Here is an 18,817-nt window from a genome sequence, read left to right as displayed (position 1 = left end):
TCACAAATGATAACTGTAAACCTTCATGATTTTTTGAACACACCCAGAAAGTCAGAGCAGGAAACATTTCTGGCATGTAGAAGACTTCTTGGCATCCCTTCCAATCTATCCCAATGGTAACCACCAATAGTATACTGGAGGTGGCTTGCTCCAGCTCTTGAGAGCTGATTGTTAAGTTTTCAGGAATTTGGTGAGGCAGTTCTTAAACATAGCTATTATTAACAATTAAGTTCTATCAAGTTAATATATTTTAATATAAAACATTTTACTTGGTCAACAAAGCTTTATCTGGAGACTGTTTTAAATTAATAATCCTATTTTTAAAAAACAAAATTAATTTCCTGAAGGTAAACTACCCGAATAACTCTACAATGGAAACTGATGGCAAGAGACTGCCTGTGTGGCACAATTCATCTTTCTAGTGCACTTTATTCTTAAAACCTTCAAGTTGCTGCATAATTCTGTGTGAGGGCAGAGTCTGATAAACAGACTCCACTAAAGGTCGCATTGAAAAGAGCTTCAGACAGTACAGATGAGGACCTGGGGCTCAGGTTTTGCTGGTGATGGCCAAGTTTTCAAATTACTGAATGGGTACATGTTTTATTTCGTTAGGCCAAATGCCTGAAAGAATCTGCGTTTGTGAAGCGTCCTGGAAGAAACTATGCAGGTGAGAATGAGAGAAGAGGTCTCCGTAGTTGCCGAAATTCTTCAAGTTGTTCCACTTGAGGGAAGCCGGGGATGGCATCCCTTGCGTGCGTAGCTTGTGCGCGCGGCGGCGTCAGGCGTTGGACGCCCGTTACGTGGGGTCAACGGCCCGACCTGGCGGCTGGCGCCCTGCGGTCATTGCTGCCGCCCAGCGGTGCTAAGGCCGGGCCTTTCATTTCAGCACAAATGTCAGTTTGTAAAATAGCAGGGGTGGATTCTGGAGGGTTTGCAGGCTTCCGTCTTGAAGGAAGTCTGAGAGGCTCAGAATTTTCAACTTGGTCACCTTAGACCCAGTCTCACAAGGCAGAACCACCCCGTGACCTAATTTCCAGCAGCCTCAGCAGGTATACTCACTCCTCGGAGGGGAAACTGGTGAGCTACCTCCCTCATCAAGTTGTGAGTTTTCATTAGATTCTCTGGCAAAGCATCCTTGTTTTTCTCTTAATATTCCCACTGTGTGACCTCAGTCATGCTCATTTTGATGCAGAATCTCAGGGAAATCATACTTTCCTACCTTATTCCTTCCCCAATTTTGTATACTGTATTATTACAGGTTTGAAATGACTATCTAGTTAATCACTGAAGGAAAACTAGAAAATATTTGTTTTTGTGGTAGAAAGCGACTGTTAAATTTGTAACAGTTTATAGTGATATAGTATCAACCTTCTAGGATTGCTAGGAGGGCTTTAAATGAAGTAAATATAAGTATTCACTGCATGTAACTTTAGTTTTCGTATTTATGTGAACTTCATGGATCCATTTGTTAGGTTGTTTTCTAGCAGCACCTGGGGAGTGTTCCATTTTTTTCTTATTGGTTTCTTGAAATAGTCCACATCTCTGCCTTCCTGTCTGCTGCTATAGTTAAACTTTCCCTGTGCCAATCTAAAGTGCGTTAGTCCATTTGTGCATTAAAACCCATTTCTTCTTATTTACTCAAGGATATCAGCCCAGCAATTTTCCTACCACTCATATATTTTTCTCTCTATTGAATCATTTCAGTCAGAATACACATAAGTTTCCTAGTTTCTGGTGGATGCTGGAAATCCTTAACATTCCTTGGCTTACAGCTACATCACCCCAATTTCAGTCTCTGTCATTACATGGCCGCCTTTCCTGTATGTTTATGTACATGAGTCTTCACATGTCTTTCTTATAACACCACTAATTGGATTTGGGGCCCACTCTAATCCAATATGACCTCATCTTAATTTGATTACACCTGCAAAGACTGTATTTTCAAAAATGGTCTTAAGAGGTGAACAAAAAGATATCTTCAAGTCATAACTTTTAGGATTTGAAGATATCTTTTTGTGGGGCACAGTTCAACCCACAACAAGACTAGTCTAGGTGTGAAGAGCTTCAGACAACAAAACCAATGCTATTCTATCTTAATTTTGCCAGTCTACCAGATAACTTCCATGGTCAGGTATATACTTTAAAACTCTTTGAGAAGATAAATTGTCCCAAGTCTTAATTAATCAGCTTTGGAGAGAAAGAAATAGAATGAAAGTTTTAAGCCCTGCCCAGATTCTTCCTTACCCCATCATGATTCTGGTGCTACTTTGATATTACTCTGCTCATACCCTGAGTCTGGGATATTACTTCTATGGAAATAATGATTGACTATATATGTGTATACACACACACATATGGTATTTAATAGCCCTCAAATGGAGGAAAGCTAAGAATAAGAATTTAAAATTTTCTAAATATATTTTCTCACTACTGCCATTGTTTTTATTATCCTCTCACCAGCCCCCATCCTAAATGCCCATACAGAAATCAGCCTTCAATCACCTCTAGAGGTATATTACATTAAAAAAAATTGTTTTATTATTTGTTAGGAATATTTCCCTTTTCATTTTGTTATTTCTCCAGAGTTGATTTTGGGATCCACCATCTTCATCACAATTGATAATTCTACCATCATTTTAAATCTGAACTCTTCATCTTTTTTTAACAGGGAGGAATAAAATTTTTTCATCTGTAACTTGGAAACTAAGCAAATAACATAATGAAACCAGTAAAGCATTTGTCGACCTCTAGTAATAAACTGGGAAATGTTCCAGAAATAAGTTACAAAAAAGGACTATTGAATTTATCATTGTCACCTAAACTAAAGGAAAAACATAGTTCAAAATTAGTACGTGATAAACTTGAACCAATGGTCTTAAGATCTCCACCAACAGGAGAATCCGTTGTGAGGTATGCTTTGCCCATTCCATCAAGTAAGACAAAGGAGTTAATAGCAGAAGATGAATTGCTCAGGAAGATTACCAAACATCTGAAGATGGTAAGACACTTGTTGGTCCTTGTGATGGGGTTCCCATGACTGTCCCTGGGTTTAGTGATTTGCTAAGAGAACTCATTGGACTCAGCATATAGTCATTAATGGCTAAGATTTATCACAGTGAAAGGATACAGAACAAACTCAGCAAAAGGAAAAGGCATATGGGAAAAATCTGGAGGAAACTAGTTTCAAGCTTCCAAGATTTCTCTTTCTTTAGAGCCTCACAGGACATGCTTAATTCTTCCAACAACAAATTGTGACAACACATGTGAAATGTCTACTAGAGAAGTTCCTTAGAGACTCAGTGCCCAGGGTTTTATTGGAGGAGTCACCTAGATACTATCCGCCTGTCATGTATCAAAATTCCAGACTTCCTGAAGGAAAGCAGGTGTTCAGCATAAATCATTGCTTTTACAAACAGTTTAGGGACAGTGAGACACTGTTACTAGTTAGTGAATGGTGAAATCCAAGTTCTGAGAGGCAAACAGATCTTCTGAAGGACAGGCTTTTCTAAGTTTCATCCCTGCTCTATTAATTCTTTTACTTTTAGTGCTGAGAAAGAAATCTTTCTTTCTCTTGGTTTCTTTTTGCACAGTGATCAAGAATTGAATTGTAAATCTACCAAATACCAAATGAGAACAACGGGGAATAGCACAAATATGAAAAGAAGAATATAGTTTGTCAAACTTCCAAAATACAAGTTTGCTTAAAGTTTGAGAAATTGGTTCAGAGAATTTCCTTTAAAAATGTATTGCTTTCTAGTCTTCATCTCTTTACTCCCACTTTCTTTAAAGAAGAAAGTCGAGTCAGTAAGGTTTTGAAGAATACTTTAGTGGTTAGTATAGTTGTTGCTTCAGCTATCCATGGACAGACCCTCTCCCTTTTTGATACCTGTCAACGCAGAAATGAACAAGTCATACGGCTTCTCTTCATTGCTAGGAAGTAGGGTCAAGGACTGTTGCTTATCACTTCTTCATGATGATATGAGATGGGGCATAAAATGGAAAATTTAAGTTTATGGCACTGGCAGAAATGTCTTACTGCCAAAAAAGTCCTGACATGGTTTTCTAAAACATCTTTTTTTATATTTAATGTAATAATTTTAAACTATGAAGGTACTTAATTTGCTTTGATTTTCTCATAGGTTGTTTCTACTTTGGAAGAAACCTATGGAGTTTGCCTGGAAAATGTAGAAAACCCAGTTATGACGTCTGAACAAGAAGATTTAACTTTTTCTGTAAGTATATGTAACCCTAATGTAGAGACATTAACATTGAGAAGGGCTAAAATTTGCTATTGCTCCCCATATATGTCCACAGAATGAATTCCCCATCCAGGAAAATGATCCTCCTAGGAAACCTGAAAATGGTGTACTGATTTTTCCATTCTCTGCTAACACTTCTCTTAAAGTTTAATTAATGTTATCTATATATTTATGTATCTATATGTATGTGCATATATATATATATATATATCTTGAGCCTATTTTTTAATGCTGATGCTTCTGTTTAAGTTTTAAGCATGTAGTTGGATGTTGCTTTGAGATGTATATCTTTTCATGTTAACAAAGCGTTCTTTGATTTCTAGTTTGCTAAATAAAAATAAAACAAGAGGTTATTGAGTTTTAACAAATGTCTTTGTTGTATATATTGAAAGTAGTGTGTCTATGGCCATGCTATCCTGAACAAGCCTGATCCTGTCTGATCTCAGAAGCTAAGCAGGATTGGGCTTGATTAGTACTTGGATGGGAGACCACCTAGGAAGACCAGGTGCTATAGGCGTAAAAAAATTAATAAAATAAAGGATTGTAAGCTGACAAGTTCCTTGCAATCTGTGAGGTCAACTAAGGGTTACCTCACCTAAAAAATAAAAAAAAATAAATAAAAAAAAGAAAGTAATGTTAACTATTGATGTCAGTATGTCATTCTCCTTTAATAATGAGGTGAATTATTTTACTTATTTCTTAATATTCAACTATACTGTAATATATTTACTCATAAAATATTTTCCATCTATTTTATAATTAGTTTTGTTAGTTAGAGATTGAGTTTGGCTCCTGGTAAAAACCACCTATGTTGCATCTTTTAATTCATGAACATGGTACATCTGTCTCATTTATTTAGGTCTGATTTCTTTCATCAGCATTTTGTAATTTTCATCATACTGATTCTATACATGATTTGTTAGGCTTATATATTAATATTAATATATTAATAATATATATATCAATATTATATATTAATAATAATAACTTACTCAATGTACTTTCTCATTCTAGGGGTTTTTCTGTAGATTCTTTGAGGTTTTTTACATGACAATTATGTTACCTTCAAATAGGGACAATTTTATTTCTTCCTGTCCAATATGAATACTTTTTATTCCTTTCTCTTGAATCGGGCTAGCTCTAACTCCTTGTATCATTTTTAATAATAGTGATGAGAATGGATATCCTAGACTCATTCTGACTACTACTTTCAGATGAGGGTGAAAGTTTAGTTTTCTGCTTGGCTCCACCAACACCACTCCGGTGGGGGAATAAGGAAAGACTACTTTCATTGTGCATTTCTTTTATCACAGCTCTATTCACACATATTGGGTGGTGATGCAGTTTTTTTCTTGGTGTTTTGCTCAAGTAGGGTAGATATTGTCAAAAAATTTTTGTGTTGTGATAAAGACCCCTTTTCACAGTGCTTCGGCTTTTCTCATGGCATTTTCTTTTTGTTCTGCTCTTATTGGAAGTTCCAGGTTGAATGCTTTTCCAGTGCTCCATTTATTTTATATGTTCATAAAAAGAAAACCTAAGGAACTCATTATTCTGCAAGTCCTGATATCCCTGTCTTTCTCTTTCTACATTTCAGAATTTTTTTGTTTGTTTGCTGTGTTATGTCTAGGATGTTTTAGCTGTAGGAGGGAAGGCTCGAGGAATGGGCCTAGTCAAACATGGCCAGAATTGGAAGTCAAAAATTATTTTTTGTCTTTGATATAGTTCTAAGTTCTGATGTCTGTCCTATCTGATGTCAGTTTTCTTATGATTAATCATTGCATATTATATCTTCTTTCAAACTGTTACTTTCAAATTATGACTGTGTATTTACTGTGTCTCTTTGCAACAGCATAAAGTTGAGACTTGCTTTCGTATCTAGTTTGACAATCTTTAAATTGGTATATTTAGTTCATTTACGTTTAATTGATACAATTAAATATTATGTATTTAATTTGTTAAAATGAAATGTTAATGACGTAATGTGAAATAAGTTTATTATTCTACTATTTGCTTTTTTTTGTTCCATATGTTCTTTGTTCCTTTTTTCTGTTTTATATGGGTTAATTATGTATTTTTTAGTATTTCATTTTATTTGCTTCTTTTCTTTTGGCTTTTAGCTGTCTTTTTTTGTACTTGCTCTAGGGATTCAACATATGTCTTAAACATCACAATCTATCTTGAGTTAATAGTATACAACTTTATTTCTAATGTGAAAATCATATAGCAGTATAATTCTGTTTATCTCACTTATGTTTTTGTGCTATTGCTGTTACATTATTGTTTTTCCCCTTTTTTCTGACTGCTTTAGAGATTTTCTCTATCTTTCTTTGGGTTTCAGAAATTTGATAAGCTGTACCTATGTGAGGTCTTTAGTATATTTATTCTGTTGGAATCCATCAAGCTTTGAATTGTTTTTCATAAAATTTGAAAAATTTTGTTGATTATTTGTTCAGATATAGTACGGCCTGCCTTCTCTCTTTTTATGACACTCTAATTATATATTAGACTGCTTGGTACCGTGTAAGAAGTCACACTCTATTCATTTATTTCAGTGTTTCCTCTTTCTGTGCTTTAGTTTGGACAATATACATTACCCTATCTTCAAGTTCACAACCCCTTCTGTGGCGTCTGATCTGTTGTTAAGTGGTAGGCAAAAAAATTTTTATTGCAAATATTATAATTTTTACCCTTAGGATTATCTTTTGGTTCCCTTTTAGGGATTTTAAATATTTCTCCTTCTGTTATTTATCTTTCTATCTTTTCCTGCAAATTATTTTAATAATAATAGAGTTTTGAATTTTTTCTTATCTGCTAATTCCAATATCTGGGTCATCAGTGTGTTTGCTTCTACTAATTATTTTTCTTTTGGTTGTGGATCATATTTTCCTGGTTATTCATTTTGTCTGATTTGTGTAATCCATCATCTTGCCTATTGCTGCTTCCTCTGAGGGACCGATTTCTTTGATTTTGCCAGTATTTTAGCTGGAAGGAATTTGAACTTCACATTTAAATAGTTTGGTTCACATTTTGGTTCAATCCTGGCAGTGCTTCAAAATACAATTACCACAAGAATATGCAAGATGAGATTTCTCTACTTTTTAGCTCTTCCTGTTTTATAGTTGTATAATTGCCATTTCAATCAAGCTATAAGACATTTTTGTTATCCCCCAAAGTTCCCTTGTACCCCTTGCAGTGACTTTTCTTCTACCCTGGCTCCAGATAACCAACGATCTATTTCTATGGTTTTGTCTTTTGTAGAATTTCATATAAATAAAATCATATAGTATTTAGCTTTATTTATTTACTCCCATAATGTTTTAGAGATTCATACATGTTGTTCTATGTGTCAGTAGTTTGGTCCTTTTATTTTGACGAGTATTCCATTCCATTTGAATAAACTATAATTTCTTTATTCTTTCAACAGTTAATAAACATTTGGGTTGTTGGATCCAGTAGCTATTTTGGCTATTATAAATGAAGCTTTTATAAACATTTGTGCACAAGTCTTTGTGAGGACATACGTATTCATTAATCTTGGATAATTACTTAGGAGTAGGATTGGTGGGTTATGTTGTTAAGTATTATGAACAATTCCCAAGCTGTTTCCTAACATGGCAGTACCATTTTGTGTTCCTACCTCTCATATGAAAGTTTCAGTGGCCCCACATTCTTACTAAAATTGATATTGTCAGTCTTTTTCATTGTGACCATTCCTAATAGGTATATAGTCCTCATTTTCCACCACCTTCTTAGCAAAATTTATATGGGATGGGAGCTGCTGAGAGAAAAATGATTTGTTTGAGTGATTTCCTTTGAGAATTCTTTCTGATTCCAGGCCATCTGCCAACCTAAATGGCTGTCAAAGGCTCTGCTGTTTTTGCTTCAACCTCGAAATTCTGTTTGTCAATGGCAGGTCTGCTTTTTGACTGCACACACTAGGCCAAGTGCTTTCTTCCCTCTAGCACACTCCCTTTAAGCATGGCTTTTGTTCTTTGCTCACCTACAAAATGTTTACTCTTCTGTGGAATTCAGTTCATCAAGTTTTTTCTATGTCCTTTCCTTTTCAGTATCCTCAAGGAAAATTATGATAGTTATTTTATATAACTTTCTTTTTGGGATGTTAACACTGGAGTGAAGGTCTCATGTCTTTTTATAACCTAATCATGAGTAGCATTTTTCGCTCCCCTTTTAAGGATCTTTTTAGAAGTACTGTTCAACAATTTATTTTTTTTCATTGGTTTAATTGAGACACGTGGCTGCCATTATTGGTAAAGAAGGCTGGGAAATTTATTATTATTATTACTACTATTACTATTACTATTATTAGCTATGCACATTGCTATCCCCAACAAAATAGAGGTCCTGCCAGTAAGGGAGAATCAATATAATGTAGGTGACTAATTATCTCTATTATGATATTCTACTTGTCTCACAACACTACTATTGTTATACTTTTTGACATTTTGATATCCATATAAAAGAGCTTTCCAAATAATCTAATATCTCTGTTCATTGAATTTATTTTCTCCAAGATCTTGTCTTCTGTCCTGCCTCAACCACTAACTGACAAGATATTCTCTAGTCTTTTTTATAACCAATAACTAACTTTTCCATAATTAAAATTTTAATCATTCTTTTAAAAAAATGTTTTTAAATTAAGTTTATTGGGGTAACTTGGTTAATACAATTCAACATCTGAATATTCCATAGTGTATTTACCACCCAAAGTCCAGTTTCCTTCAGCTACCATATATTTGATCCCCTTTATCCACTTCACCCTCCCCCTGCCCCTCTATATTTGGTCCCCTCTACTCCATATACCTCCCCCCTCCTCCCCTAGCACCCTACCCTCTGGTAACCACTAGTCTATAGTCCATGTCCATGAGTCACTGTTTGATTGTGATGTTCATTTGGTGCTTTTAGTATTATATCTCACATATAAGTGATATCATGTGATTTTAAACTTTTTCTGTCTAGCTTATTTCGCTTAGCATGATTATTTCAAGGTCCGTCCATGTTGTTGGAAATGGCAGTATTTCATCTCTTCTTATGGCTGAGTAATATTCCATTGCATGTATGTACCACAGCTTCTTTAGCCAATCATCTATCGTAGGACACTTTGGTTGCTTCCCTGTCCTTGCCACTATGAATAATGCTGCTATGAACATCGGTGGGAAAATATCTTTATGGATATGAGTTTTCAGGTCTTTGGGGTAAATAGCGAGTAGAGGGATTGCTGGATCATATGGTAGGTCAATTCTTAGTTTTTTGAGGAATCTCCATACTTTTTTCCATAGTGGCTGTACCAATTTGCAGTGTATGAGGGATTTTTTTTTCCCTCTGCATCCTCTCCAAAATTTGTTATTACTTGTCCTGTTGATAACACCTATTCTAACAGGTGTGAGATGGCATCTTATTGTGGTTTTGATTTGCATTTCCGTAATAGGTAGCGATATTGAGCATCTTTTCATATATTTGTTGGCCATACAATTTTAATCATTCTTATCTTTGGCTTCCTATATTTCTCATTCGGTCTATCTAATATGCTGACTCCAAAATCCTTTGATTCCATTTGGAACTATAATCCATTGGACCTACTGCCTTGTCACAAATTCTCTTTTTTTTTCTTACCTAGATTAAATTCCATGGTCCATAACCATTGTTCCCTCGCCCATATAGTTAACTCTCTTGCCTTGTCCTTTATTAATATTATACTTTTTAAAACTGCAACCCTAATTAGATTTATCTCTATCTTCTCTATATTTGTGACACCTGAGTGTGGGTGGGAGCAAATCCCCAAGTATGCTAATGGTCTCACTTTATCATTGTTATTAGTCACTCTCGTTCATTCATCTTCCCGCTCTCATGAATGGCTATTGTAGTTTACCCTGCCTCTTTTCTATTTAAGTATAGGTCTTTAATATGATAAAAAAAAATTGACCTATGTGTATATTTAAAAGGTAGTGTTGAGGGAATGTATTCTTCAGGGAGAACATCATATTAGAATCTTAACTTTATATAAGCATCTGAGATTTGTTTATCATGACCAATTCTATGATTTACAAATCATCGCTATTTTAGAAGAGAATCAATCATTGTGACATTTTAATCTGTAACTATTTTTACCTCAAGGTTTTCTATTGACTACTAAGTGACTATGAAAGACTAAAGCTCCTTGCAGATATACTTATAATGAGAGGTCAAAATTAGCATTCATTTTTTAACACAAAGAAGTATTTACATAGTACACACACAATGGTTACCTTTTCTTTTTGCCACCTATAATATTTTAGGAGTCTAAGACTTGATTTTCTGCAACTATATAGAAGAAGATGAGAGGAGAGACATAGCTAAGTATATGTCATATATGAGCACTCCCCAGAATGTACTTTCTTTCACACTTTCTTTCTGGGAGAATATGCTAATATAGCATTTGGATTATGGTTTCTTATGTTTGAAGGAACATAAATCACATACATGAAATTATTTTAAAAAGTAGTTAAATGTACTAAAATATAGAAGAATATGCATATACATTCTGAAATAAAAGTAACTATGTTTTGTTTTTCTTTTCAAAGGTTGGGAATGATCTGAATTCATTCTTGGTATGTTGTTCACAATTTGCAAATCAATTAGAAGAAGCAGTTAAAGAGGAACATCACGTATGTATTCAGTGTAAACTGCTAAGTATAAAATATTACTTAATATTTTAATAATTTTAATTATTAGTAATTAATAACTAATCAATAAAACAATATTGGCTATATATAATTATATATATAATTTTTAATTGCTATTAAAATACAGTTAGCATACAATATTATATCAGTTTCAGGTGTACAACTTTATGATTAGGCATTTATATAACTTGTGAAGTGCTCACCCCAATAAATCCAGTACCCATCTGACACCATACATAGTTATTACAATATTATTGACTATTCTTTATGCTATACTTTAAATCCTTATGAATATTTTGTAGCTACCAATTTGTACTTCTTAATCCTTTCCCCTTTTTAATACTTCCTCACTCCTGCAACTCCTTTCCATTTGGTACCATTGAAATATTCTCTGTATCTGTGAGTTTCTTTCTGTTTTGTTTATTTCGTTCTTTAGATTCTACATGTAAGAAAATGTGTATGGCATTTGGCTTTCTCTGACTTACTTCACTCAGTACAATACCCTCTAGGTCCATCCATGTTATTGCAGGTGGCAAGATTTCATTCTTTTTTATGGCTGAGTAATATCCCATTGTGTATATGTACCACCTCTTCTTTATCTATTTATCCACCGATTGCACTCAGGTTGACTCCATGTCTTGGCTATTGTAAATAATGCTGCAATGAACATATAAATGCGCATATCTCTTCAAAGCAATGTTTTGTATTTCTTGGATAAATACCCAGAAGTGGGATTACTGGGTCTTTCTTTGTCTCTTGTCATAGCCTTTGTTTTAAAGTCTGCTTTGGTGTAAATGTTGCTACTCTGGATTTTTTTTTGTTTTTATTTTCATGAAATATCTTTTTGGATCCCTTTACTTTCAGTCTGTGTGTGTTTTTTGGGTCTGAAGTGAGTCTCTTGTGGGCAGCATAATTAAGGGTCTTGTTTTCTTATCCATTCAGTTACCTTATGTCTTTTGATTGATGCATTTAATCCATTTTTATTTAAAGCAATTGTTGCTAGATATATAGTTATTGCCATTTTATTATTCATATATTTAATCTTTTTTTTCCTTCACCTTTTTTTTCTTAAAGGAGTCCACTAACAGTTCTCATAATGCCAGTTTGGTGTTAATGAATTTCTTTAGCTTTTTCTTGTCTGGGAAGCTCTTTGTCCTTCAATTCTAAATGATGGCTTTGCTGGGTAGAGTAAACTTGGTTGTAGTTCCTTGCTTTTCATCACTTTGACTATTTCCTGCCAATCCCTTCTGGTATGCAAAGTTTCTGTTGAGAAATCAGCTACCAGTCTTATGGGAACTCCCTTGGAGGAAACTAACTGCTTTTCTCTTGCTGTTTTTAAGATCTTCTCTTTGTCTTTAACCTTCAGTATTTGAATTATGATGTGTCTTGGTGTGGACCTCTTTGGGTTCATTTTGTTTGGGACTCTTCGTATTTCCTAGACTTGTATGTCTATTTCCTTCACCAGGTTAGGGATTTTTTTGGTCATTATTTCTTGAAATAGATTTTCAGTCCCTTGCTTTCTCTCTTTTCCCTCTGGTATTTTTAAGATGAGAATGTTGGTACACTTGATGTTGTCCCAGAGACTCCTTAAATTATCCTTATTTTTTTGGATCTTTTTTCTTTTGCTGTTTTGCTTATGTGTTTTTTGGTACCTTATCTTCTCAATTGCTGACTTGATCTGCTTTATCTAATCTACTATGAATTTCTCCTAAGGTATTCTTCATTTCGGTTTTTTTTATTCTTCATTTCTGACTGGTTCTTTTTTACATTTTCTATCTACATTTTCTTGTTTTGTGTCTCTTTGTTAAAGTTCTTGCTGAGTTCATCTACTCTTCTCCTAAGTTCATTGAGCATCATTGTAACCAGTGTTTTGAACTACATATCTGGGAGCTTGTTTGTCTCCATTTTGTTTAGTTCTTTTTCTGGAGGTTTGTTTTGTTCTTTTATTTGGGACATATTTCTTTGTTTTACCATTTTGACTGCCTACTTGTGTTTGGATGTATTAGGTAGGGGTGCTGTGTCTCCTGATCTTAGTAGTAGGTGTGCTGTGGGGCCTAGTGGTACGGCCTTCTTCGGTCTCCTGAGATGGGTGCTCCAAGCGAATCCCTTGTATGGGTTTTGTGCCCTCCTGTTGTAGTTGAATCTTGGTTGCTATTTGCTCATCATGGGAAGTAATAACCCTTGGGCTGATTGGTTATGATAACTGGCTGTGACCAGTGAAAGAACTCTTATGCAGGAGCTGACATTACAGAGCAGGATTCACTGTAGTAGGGCTCTAGTGCCTGCCCTGTCTTTTCTTTGGGTGTGTCATCCTCAGATGTGTTCCTGGGTGGTACTCTGACTCATACCAGGCTTGGGCCTCCTGGAAGGGGCCCTAGTTCAGCTGCAACCTGTGTTCTTCCTAAGACCACTTTGCATGATCCACCAAGCAATCCACAGATGGCTGCCATGCTGGGCTTGGAAGTGCCTCAAGAGGCCAAGCTTCAAACTGAGGCTGGCTGCTGCTAGTGCCAGTCTTGGGGCTACGCAGCAAGAGGTACAGGGCATGCCAAATCAGATGCTGCTTGTTTAGGTTTTGTGAACACTTGAGAGATTTTAGGAAATTTTGCAGCATGAACCAAGACAGGTTGTTTGTATGGAAAATCCACTGGAAGTAGCTTGGGCAGGCCCACACGCCGAGAGTGATAGAACTTCTGTCTGGTCAGACTCCAGGTAACTTCCTATGATGACTATTTTGTAGCTTAGTTGTAACTTCGATGTGGTTGTGATTTAACTACTCTGATATCTTGACCGGAAGCCTAATATGCTTTTAAATTCTGTTTTCTAGTATTTTGTTTAGGATTTTAAAATCAATATTTATCAGAGATATTGGTTTGTAGTTTTCTTGTGTCTTGTCTAGTTTCAATACCAGGGTAATGCTGGCTTTATGGAATAGTTTGTTAGATTCAGTCCTTCAATCCTTCATGTTTCTCTGGAAGAGTTTGGTCTTGGCAGGTTGTATGTTTCTAGAAATTTATCTATTTCTTCCAGATAATCCAGTATTTTGGCATATAATTGTTCATAGTAGTCTTCTTTTATCCTTTGTCTTTTGGTGGACATCACTGTAATATCTCCTTTTTCATTTCTAATTTTAACTACTTGAGTCTTTCTTTTTTTTTAGGCTAGCTAAAGACGTATCACTTTAAAAAGTCTTTTAAAAAACCCACAACTTTTGATTTCATTGATTTTTTTTCTCTATTCTCTATTTCATTTATCACCTCTCTAATAATTATTATTTTCTTTCTTCTGCCCACTTCGAGTGTAGATTGTTCTTTTTGTTTTTCATTTAGGTGTAAGCTTAGGTTGTTGGTTAGAGATCTTCTTTTCAATGTAAACATTTGCCACTATAACCTTTTTAATACTGCCTTTGCTGAATCTCATAACTTTTGATATTTTGTATTTCTCTTTTCATTTGTCTCTAGATGTTTTCTAAATTAATTTCGTGAAAAATTTTTTTGATCTATGGTTTGTTTTATAGCATGCTGTTTAATTTTCTCATATTTGAAGATTATTTCTGTTTTCTTTCTGCTATTGATTTTTAGGTTTATTCCATTTCGTTCAAAGATATTTTGCATGATTTTCATCTCCTTAAATTTGTTAAAACTTCTTTCGTGTCCTAACATGTAGTCTATTTTGAAGACTGCTCCATGTGTGTGCTTGGGAAGAACATGTATTTTTCTGTTTTTGGGTAGAGTGTTCTGTATATGTTTGTTATGTCTATTTAGTTTGTAGTATTGTTATAGTGTGTTTCCTTATTGATAGTGTCTGAGCTATCCATAACTGAAAGAGGGGCATTGATATCTCCTATTATTAGTGTGTTGCTGTGTGCTTTATCCTTCAGTTGTGTCAGTGTTTGTTTCATTTGTCTCTTGCTTTTGTCAAGATTCTATCTCTTTGTTGTGATTTTTGACATTTTAATTATAATATATCTTGGCATAGATCGCTCTAGATATATTTCTAGTGGAGTTCTTTAAGCTACCTGAATTCGTGTGTTTATTTCTCTCCTCCAAATTGGGAAATTTTCAGTCATTATTTCTTCAAGTAAGTTCTGCGCCCCTTTCTTTCTTCTCCTTCTTGAATTTCCATAATATGCATATTGTTCTGCTTCATGATATTCCTTAGGCTCACTTCATTTTTCTTAATTTTTTTTCCCTCCTATGTCTCAATAATTTTGAAGATCCTATCTTGAGTTCGCTGATTCATTTCTCTGCCTGGTCAAATCTGATGTTGAGTTCATGTAATGAATGTTTCAATTCAGTTATTGTATTCTTTAGTTCCAGAATTTCTGTTTGGTTATTCTGTATAGTTTCTATATTTTGGTGATATTCTCATGTGGTCCATGCGCCATTTTTCTGATTCTGTTTAGTTGTCTATCAGTGCTTTAAAAAAACTTATTACATACCCCATGATGATAATTTTAAATTCTTTGGCAATTTATATACTGTATCTTGATTTCTTTAATGTTAATTTCTGGAGATTTCATTTGTTTCTTTAAATATATGGTGGACCTTTTTTCTTTGTCTTCTTATTTTTTTTGTTGGGATTTTGACATCTGGAGAATTATCCAATTCTCCCAGACTTTGTGATCTGATTTCCTACGTGGAGAACTTTCCCAATTCAGCCTACCTTGATTCTAGAGACCTCTCAAACACTTTTTTTTGTGTGTGTAGGTGGTCCCTCTGCAATTGTAAATGTCATCTCCTATTAAAGATTTATAGGTTTCTACTCAGGCATTCCTTCAGTGTCTCTGTGATATTGCAGTCTCCCTGGTGATGTTGTAAGTCACAGAACTAGAGCGCCATCTAATATCTGTCTTTTGTGTTGCAAACTTTAGTACATGATTGATTGCCTTCTTCTCAGAGATCCTCAGTTTGGCAACCCGTCCCAGCTAGTACTTGGGTGGATGCAAGAGTAAAACCAGTCCCTTGGGCAGTACCCGCTAAATGTCAAAAAATGTATAGGTTCTATTCCTTTCCATCCCCAAATGAAAGATGGGAGTTGTGGCTATCCTCCCAATTGTGCTACGCTATAGAGATAGGGAGGAGCTCTGGCAAATTAAGGTGGAGAAAGTAAAAAATTTTCTACTAGGCTTTGCTGTAATTGGCTTTGTTCTTGCTTGAGGTGCAGTAGCCTTTTAACTGGTTGCTGGGTTTCTCACAGAGGCATTTAATTTGTTTGATGTTAAATCCCTGTCTTCGTGGGAAAAGGAGAATCTCAGGCTTTCTATTTGCCATTTTGCTGATGGAGCCTTGTTTCTTTTTAGTCGGAAATTTTATTAGAAACCAACATCTGATAGTTAATTATGCCCCCTGATCCTAGACTGTCTTGGCTTCCTTTTAGCAGACAGAATTAGGAAATATATACAAGCATGTACACATATACATACGCACATACTTATTTGATATACAAATACTTTTACATACATATAGAGTGCACATATACATGCATATACACATGAATAGACATATTCAGAAATCTGGAGTTCTTACGAACACCTTCAATTCTACTGTTTCCCCTCAGGGCTTGTTTTTGCCTTCCTCCATTTCACACGTGTATGTCGTCTTGTCTACGGTAAGAATCCTAATTCCCAACATCGACACATTTACTCATTTGTTCAATCCTACAATACTTCTATGATTAAGAATTTCTTGACTTATGCCTCTATAAAAAAAAAAAACAGAGAGATTTTATGATTTGTTTGTACCTCCTCTCCTCACTCCTGCAGCACTCATGTCCAAGACTGAGTTTAGGGTATATGTTAAATTCTGTATTCGTGTTAGATTAGTTCTTTTTCTTTTTTCTTTGCTAGTTTTATTTGTTTAAGTTTGCTTTTAGTTTTAGTTTCCTGTTTCTAACTTTCTTGACTTAATTTTATTTTTGAAATATGTAGAACATTAATCTACTTTAATAAATAAAAAGCAATGTAAAAGGGTATACATAGAAAAGTATCATTCTTCTCCTTATTCTTCCTTTCCGTTGTGTTCCTCATCCCCTTTGCCTACTCTTACAGGTAAACAACTTCATTGTTTTTGTTTTTGTTTATCTTATTTTTCTTTCTTAAAAGATAAGTACATCTCTATATTTCTGTCTAATTCTTTTATTTCTCTTTCTTTCTTACCCAAAATGTAACATATGAGATAACCTCTAATTTTTTTAACTTAACATTACCTCCTGGAAATCATCTTGGTTTACAGAGATCTTTCTCATTATTTTTTACAGTTGTATGTTCAGCAGTTTGTATGATAGTATATACCATAGTTTATACTGTAGAGTTTATAGTATTGAATAGTTTATTCGATTAATCTCCTATGTAAACATTTAGGTGATTTTCAATATTTTGAAATTGCGGACAGTGCTTTAATGAATAGTCTTGTGTATGTATAAATTAATATTTTTAGAGGTGTATGTTCAAGGTTGTTTCTGTAAATGCCATTGCTATGTCAAAATATAAATGCATGTAAATTTTGTTAGATTTTGGAAACTTTTCTGCATCAAGGGATTGTGCCACTTTTAATTTCTATTAACAACATATGATAGTATCTGTTTCCCTATAGTGTCTTCAAATGAGTGTATGCCACATGTTAACATTTTATTAGCCTGATGAGTGAGAAATGGAAGATCACGGTTGTTTTAAATTTTATTTTTATGAGTGTATTTGAAAATATGCTTAAAGGCTACTTGTATGATTTTTTGTGTGTGTGTGAATTGTCTGTTCATGTCTCTTGGCTAGTTTTGTATAAGATTTTCATCTGTTTTTTTCCTCCCTCAGTTTCTAAAAGTTCTTTGTATATTAGGGATATTGAGTTTTATCTATAATATATTATCTTGACTTTGTTTATGATAATTTTGATCATGCTAAAATCTTTATCCTCCTCTTCCTCTTCTTCCTTCTTGTTTCATAGTCAAATGTATGACTATTTTATTGTTTATGAAATTTTTGTTATATAAAAACTTTTTCTAAATATTATGGAATAATTCATCCATGTTTCTTTTAGTACTTTTACAGTTTCACATTTTTATATTTAGATTTCTCATAAATTCAGAGGTTCTTCTTGTGTAGCACGTGAAAAATGTATCTAATTTTTTCTTTCCAAATGGTTTTGCAGTTGTTTCACCACTATTTGTTTCAAAGACTTTTTTGATCCAGTAATTCTATCATTATTGTACACTAGAATTTTATAGGCCTCTTGTTTATTCTGAACTCTCTATTTTTACTTGGTTAGGTGGTCTATTTATTCATATCACACATTTAAAAAATTAATTAAAAGTGATTATAATGTTTTAAATACCTTCCAGAAATAACTCATCTTTTCTCACAGTTCTTGCTTTTAGTGTTTTCTTAGCTATAGTGAATTGACTTGTGGACCCCAAAAAAGTATGTCTAAGTCCTAATCCCCATAGCCGGTGAGTATAACATTATTTGCAAAAGAGGGTCTTTGCACACATAATTAAGTTAGGGGTTTCAGATGGGATCATCTTGGATTAACCAACTGGGTCCTAAATTTAATAACAATTACCTTTATAAGAGACAGAAGAGGAGATGCAATAGAGGACAAGATCATGTGAAGACAGAGCAGACTGGAGTTATGTATCTACAAGCCAAAGAAGGCTTAGATCCATTAGAACCTTTAAAGAGGCAAGGAACAGAACATCCCCTTGAGTCTCTGAAGGGAGCAGAGCTCTACTGACACCTTAATTCTGGAGTTCTGGTTTCCAGACCTGTGAGAAAATAATATATTTTTGTTTTAAACCACCAATTTTGTGGTAGTTTGTTATGGCAGCCCTTGGAGACTAATATATTACCTATTCTTACATGTTTTATTTTTTAAAATATAAACT

The 18,817-nt window shown here is 34.3% G+C and overlaps 1 protein-coding gene and 1 pseudogene across 1 annotated transcript in view; both read left to right on the top strand.

Annotated features, from left to right (window-relative positions):
- Positions 1–890: 890 nt before the first annotated feature.
- The window catches only part of CCDC7 (coiled-coil domain containing 7), a 98,546-nt gene continuing 80,619 nt past the window's right edge, over positions 891–18,817 (top strand). Inside the window, 4 exon segments of the mRNA XM_036228055.1 lie at positions 891–1,077; positions 2,669–2,998; positions 4,140–4,232; positions 10,838–10,921. Coding sequence (XP_036083948.1) covers positions 2,720–2,998; positions 4,140–4,232; positions 10,838–10,921 — 456 coding nt within the window. The 5' untranslated portion in view covers positions 891–1,077; positions 2,669–2,719.
- Positions 4,658–4,776, top strand: LOC118609251 (annotated as a pseudogene).

Source organism: Rousettus aegyptiacus, unplaced genomic scaffold, assembly GCF_014176215.1.
Source record: "Rousettus aegyptiacus isolate mRouAeg1 unplaced genomic scaffold, mRouAeg1.p scaffold_m13_p_10, whole genome shotgun sequence".
NCBI classification, from domain to species: Eukaryota; Metazoa; Chordata; class Mammalia; order Chiroptera; family Pteropodidae; genus Rousettus; species Rousettus aegyptiacus.
The sequence above is the reverse complement of the archived record's forward strand: the minus strand, read 5'-3'. Positions and strand labels throughout refer to the sequence as shown.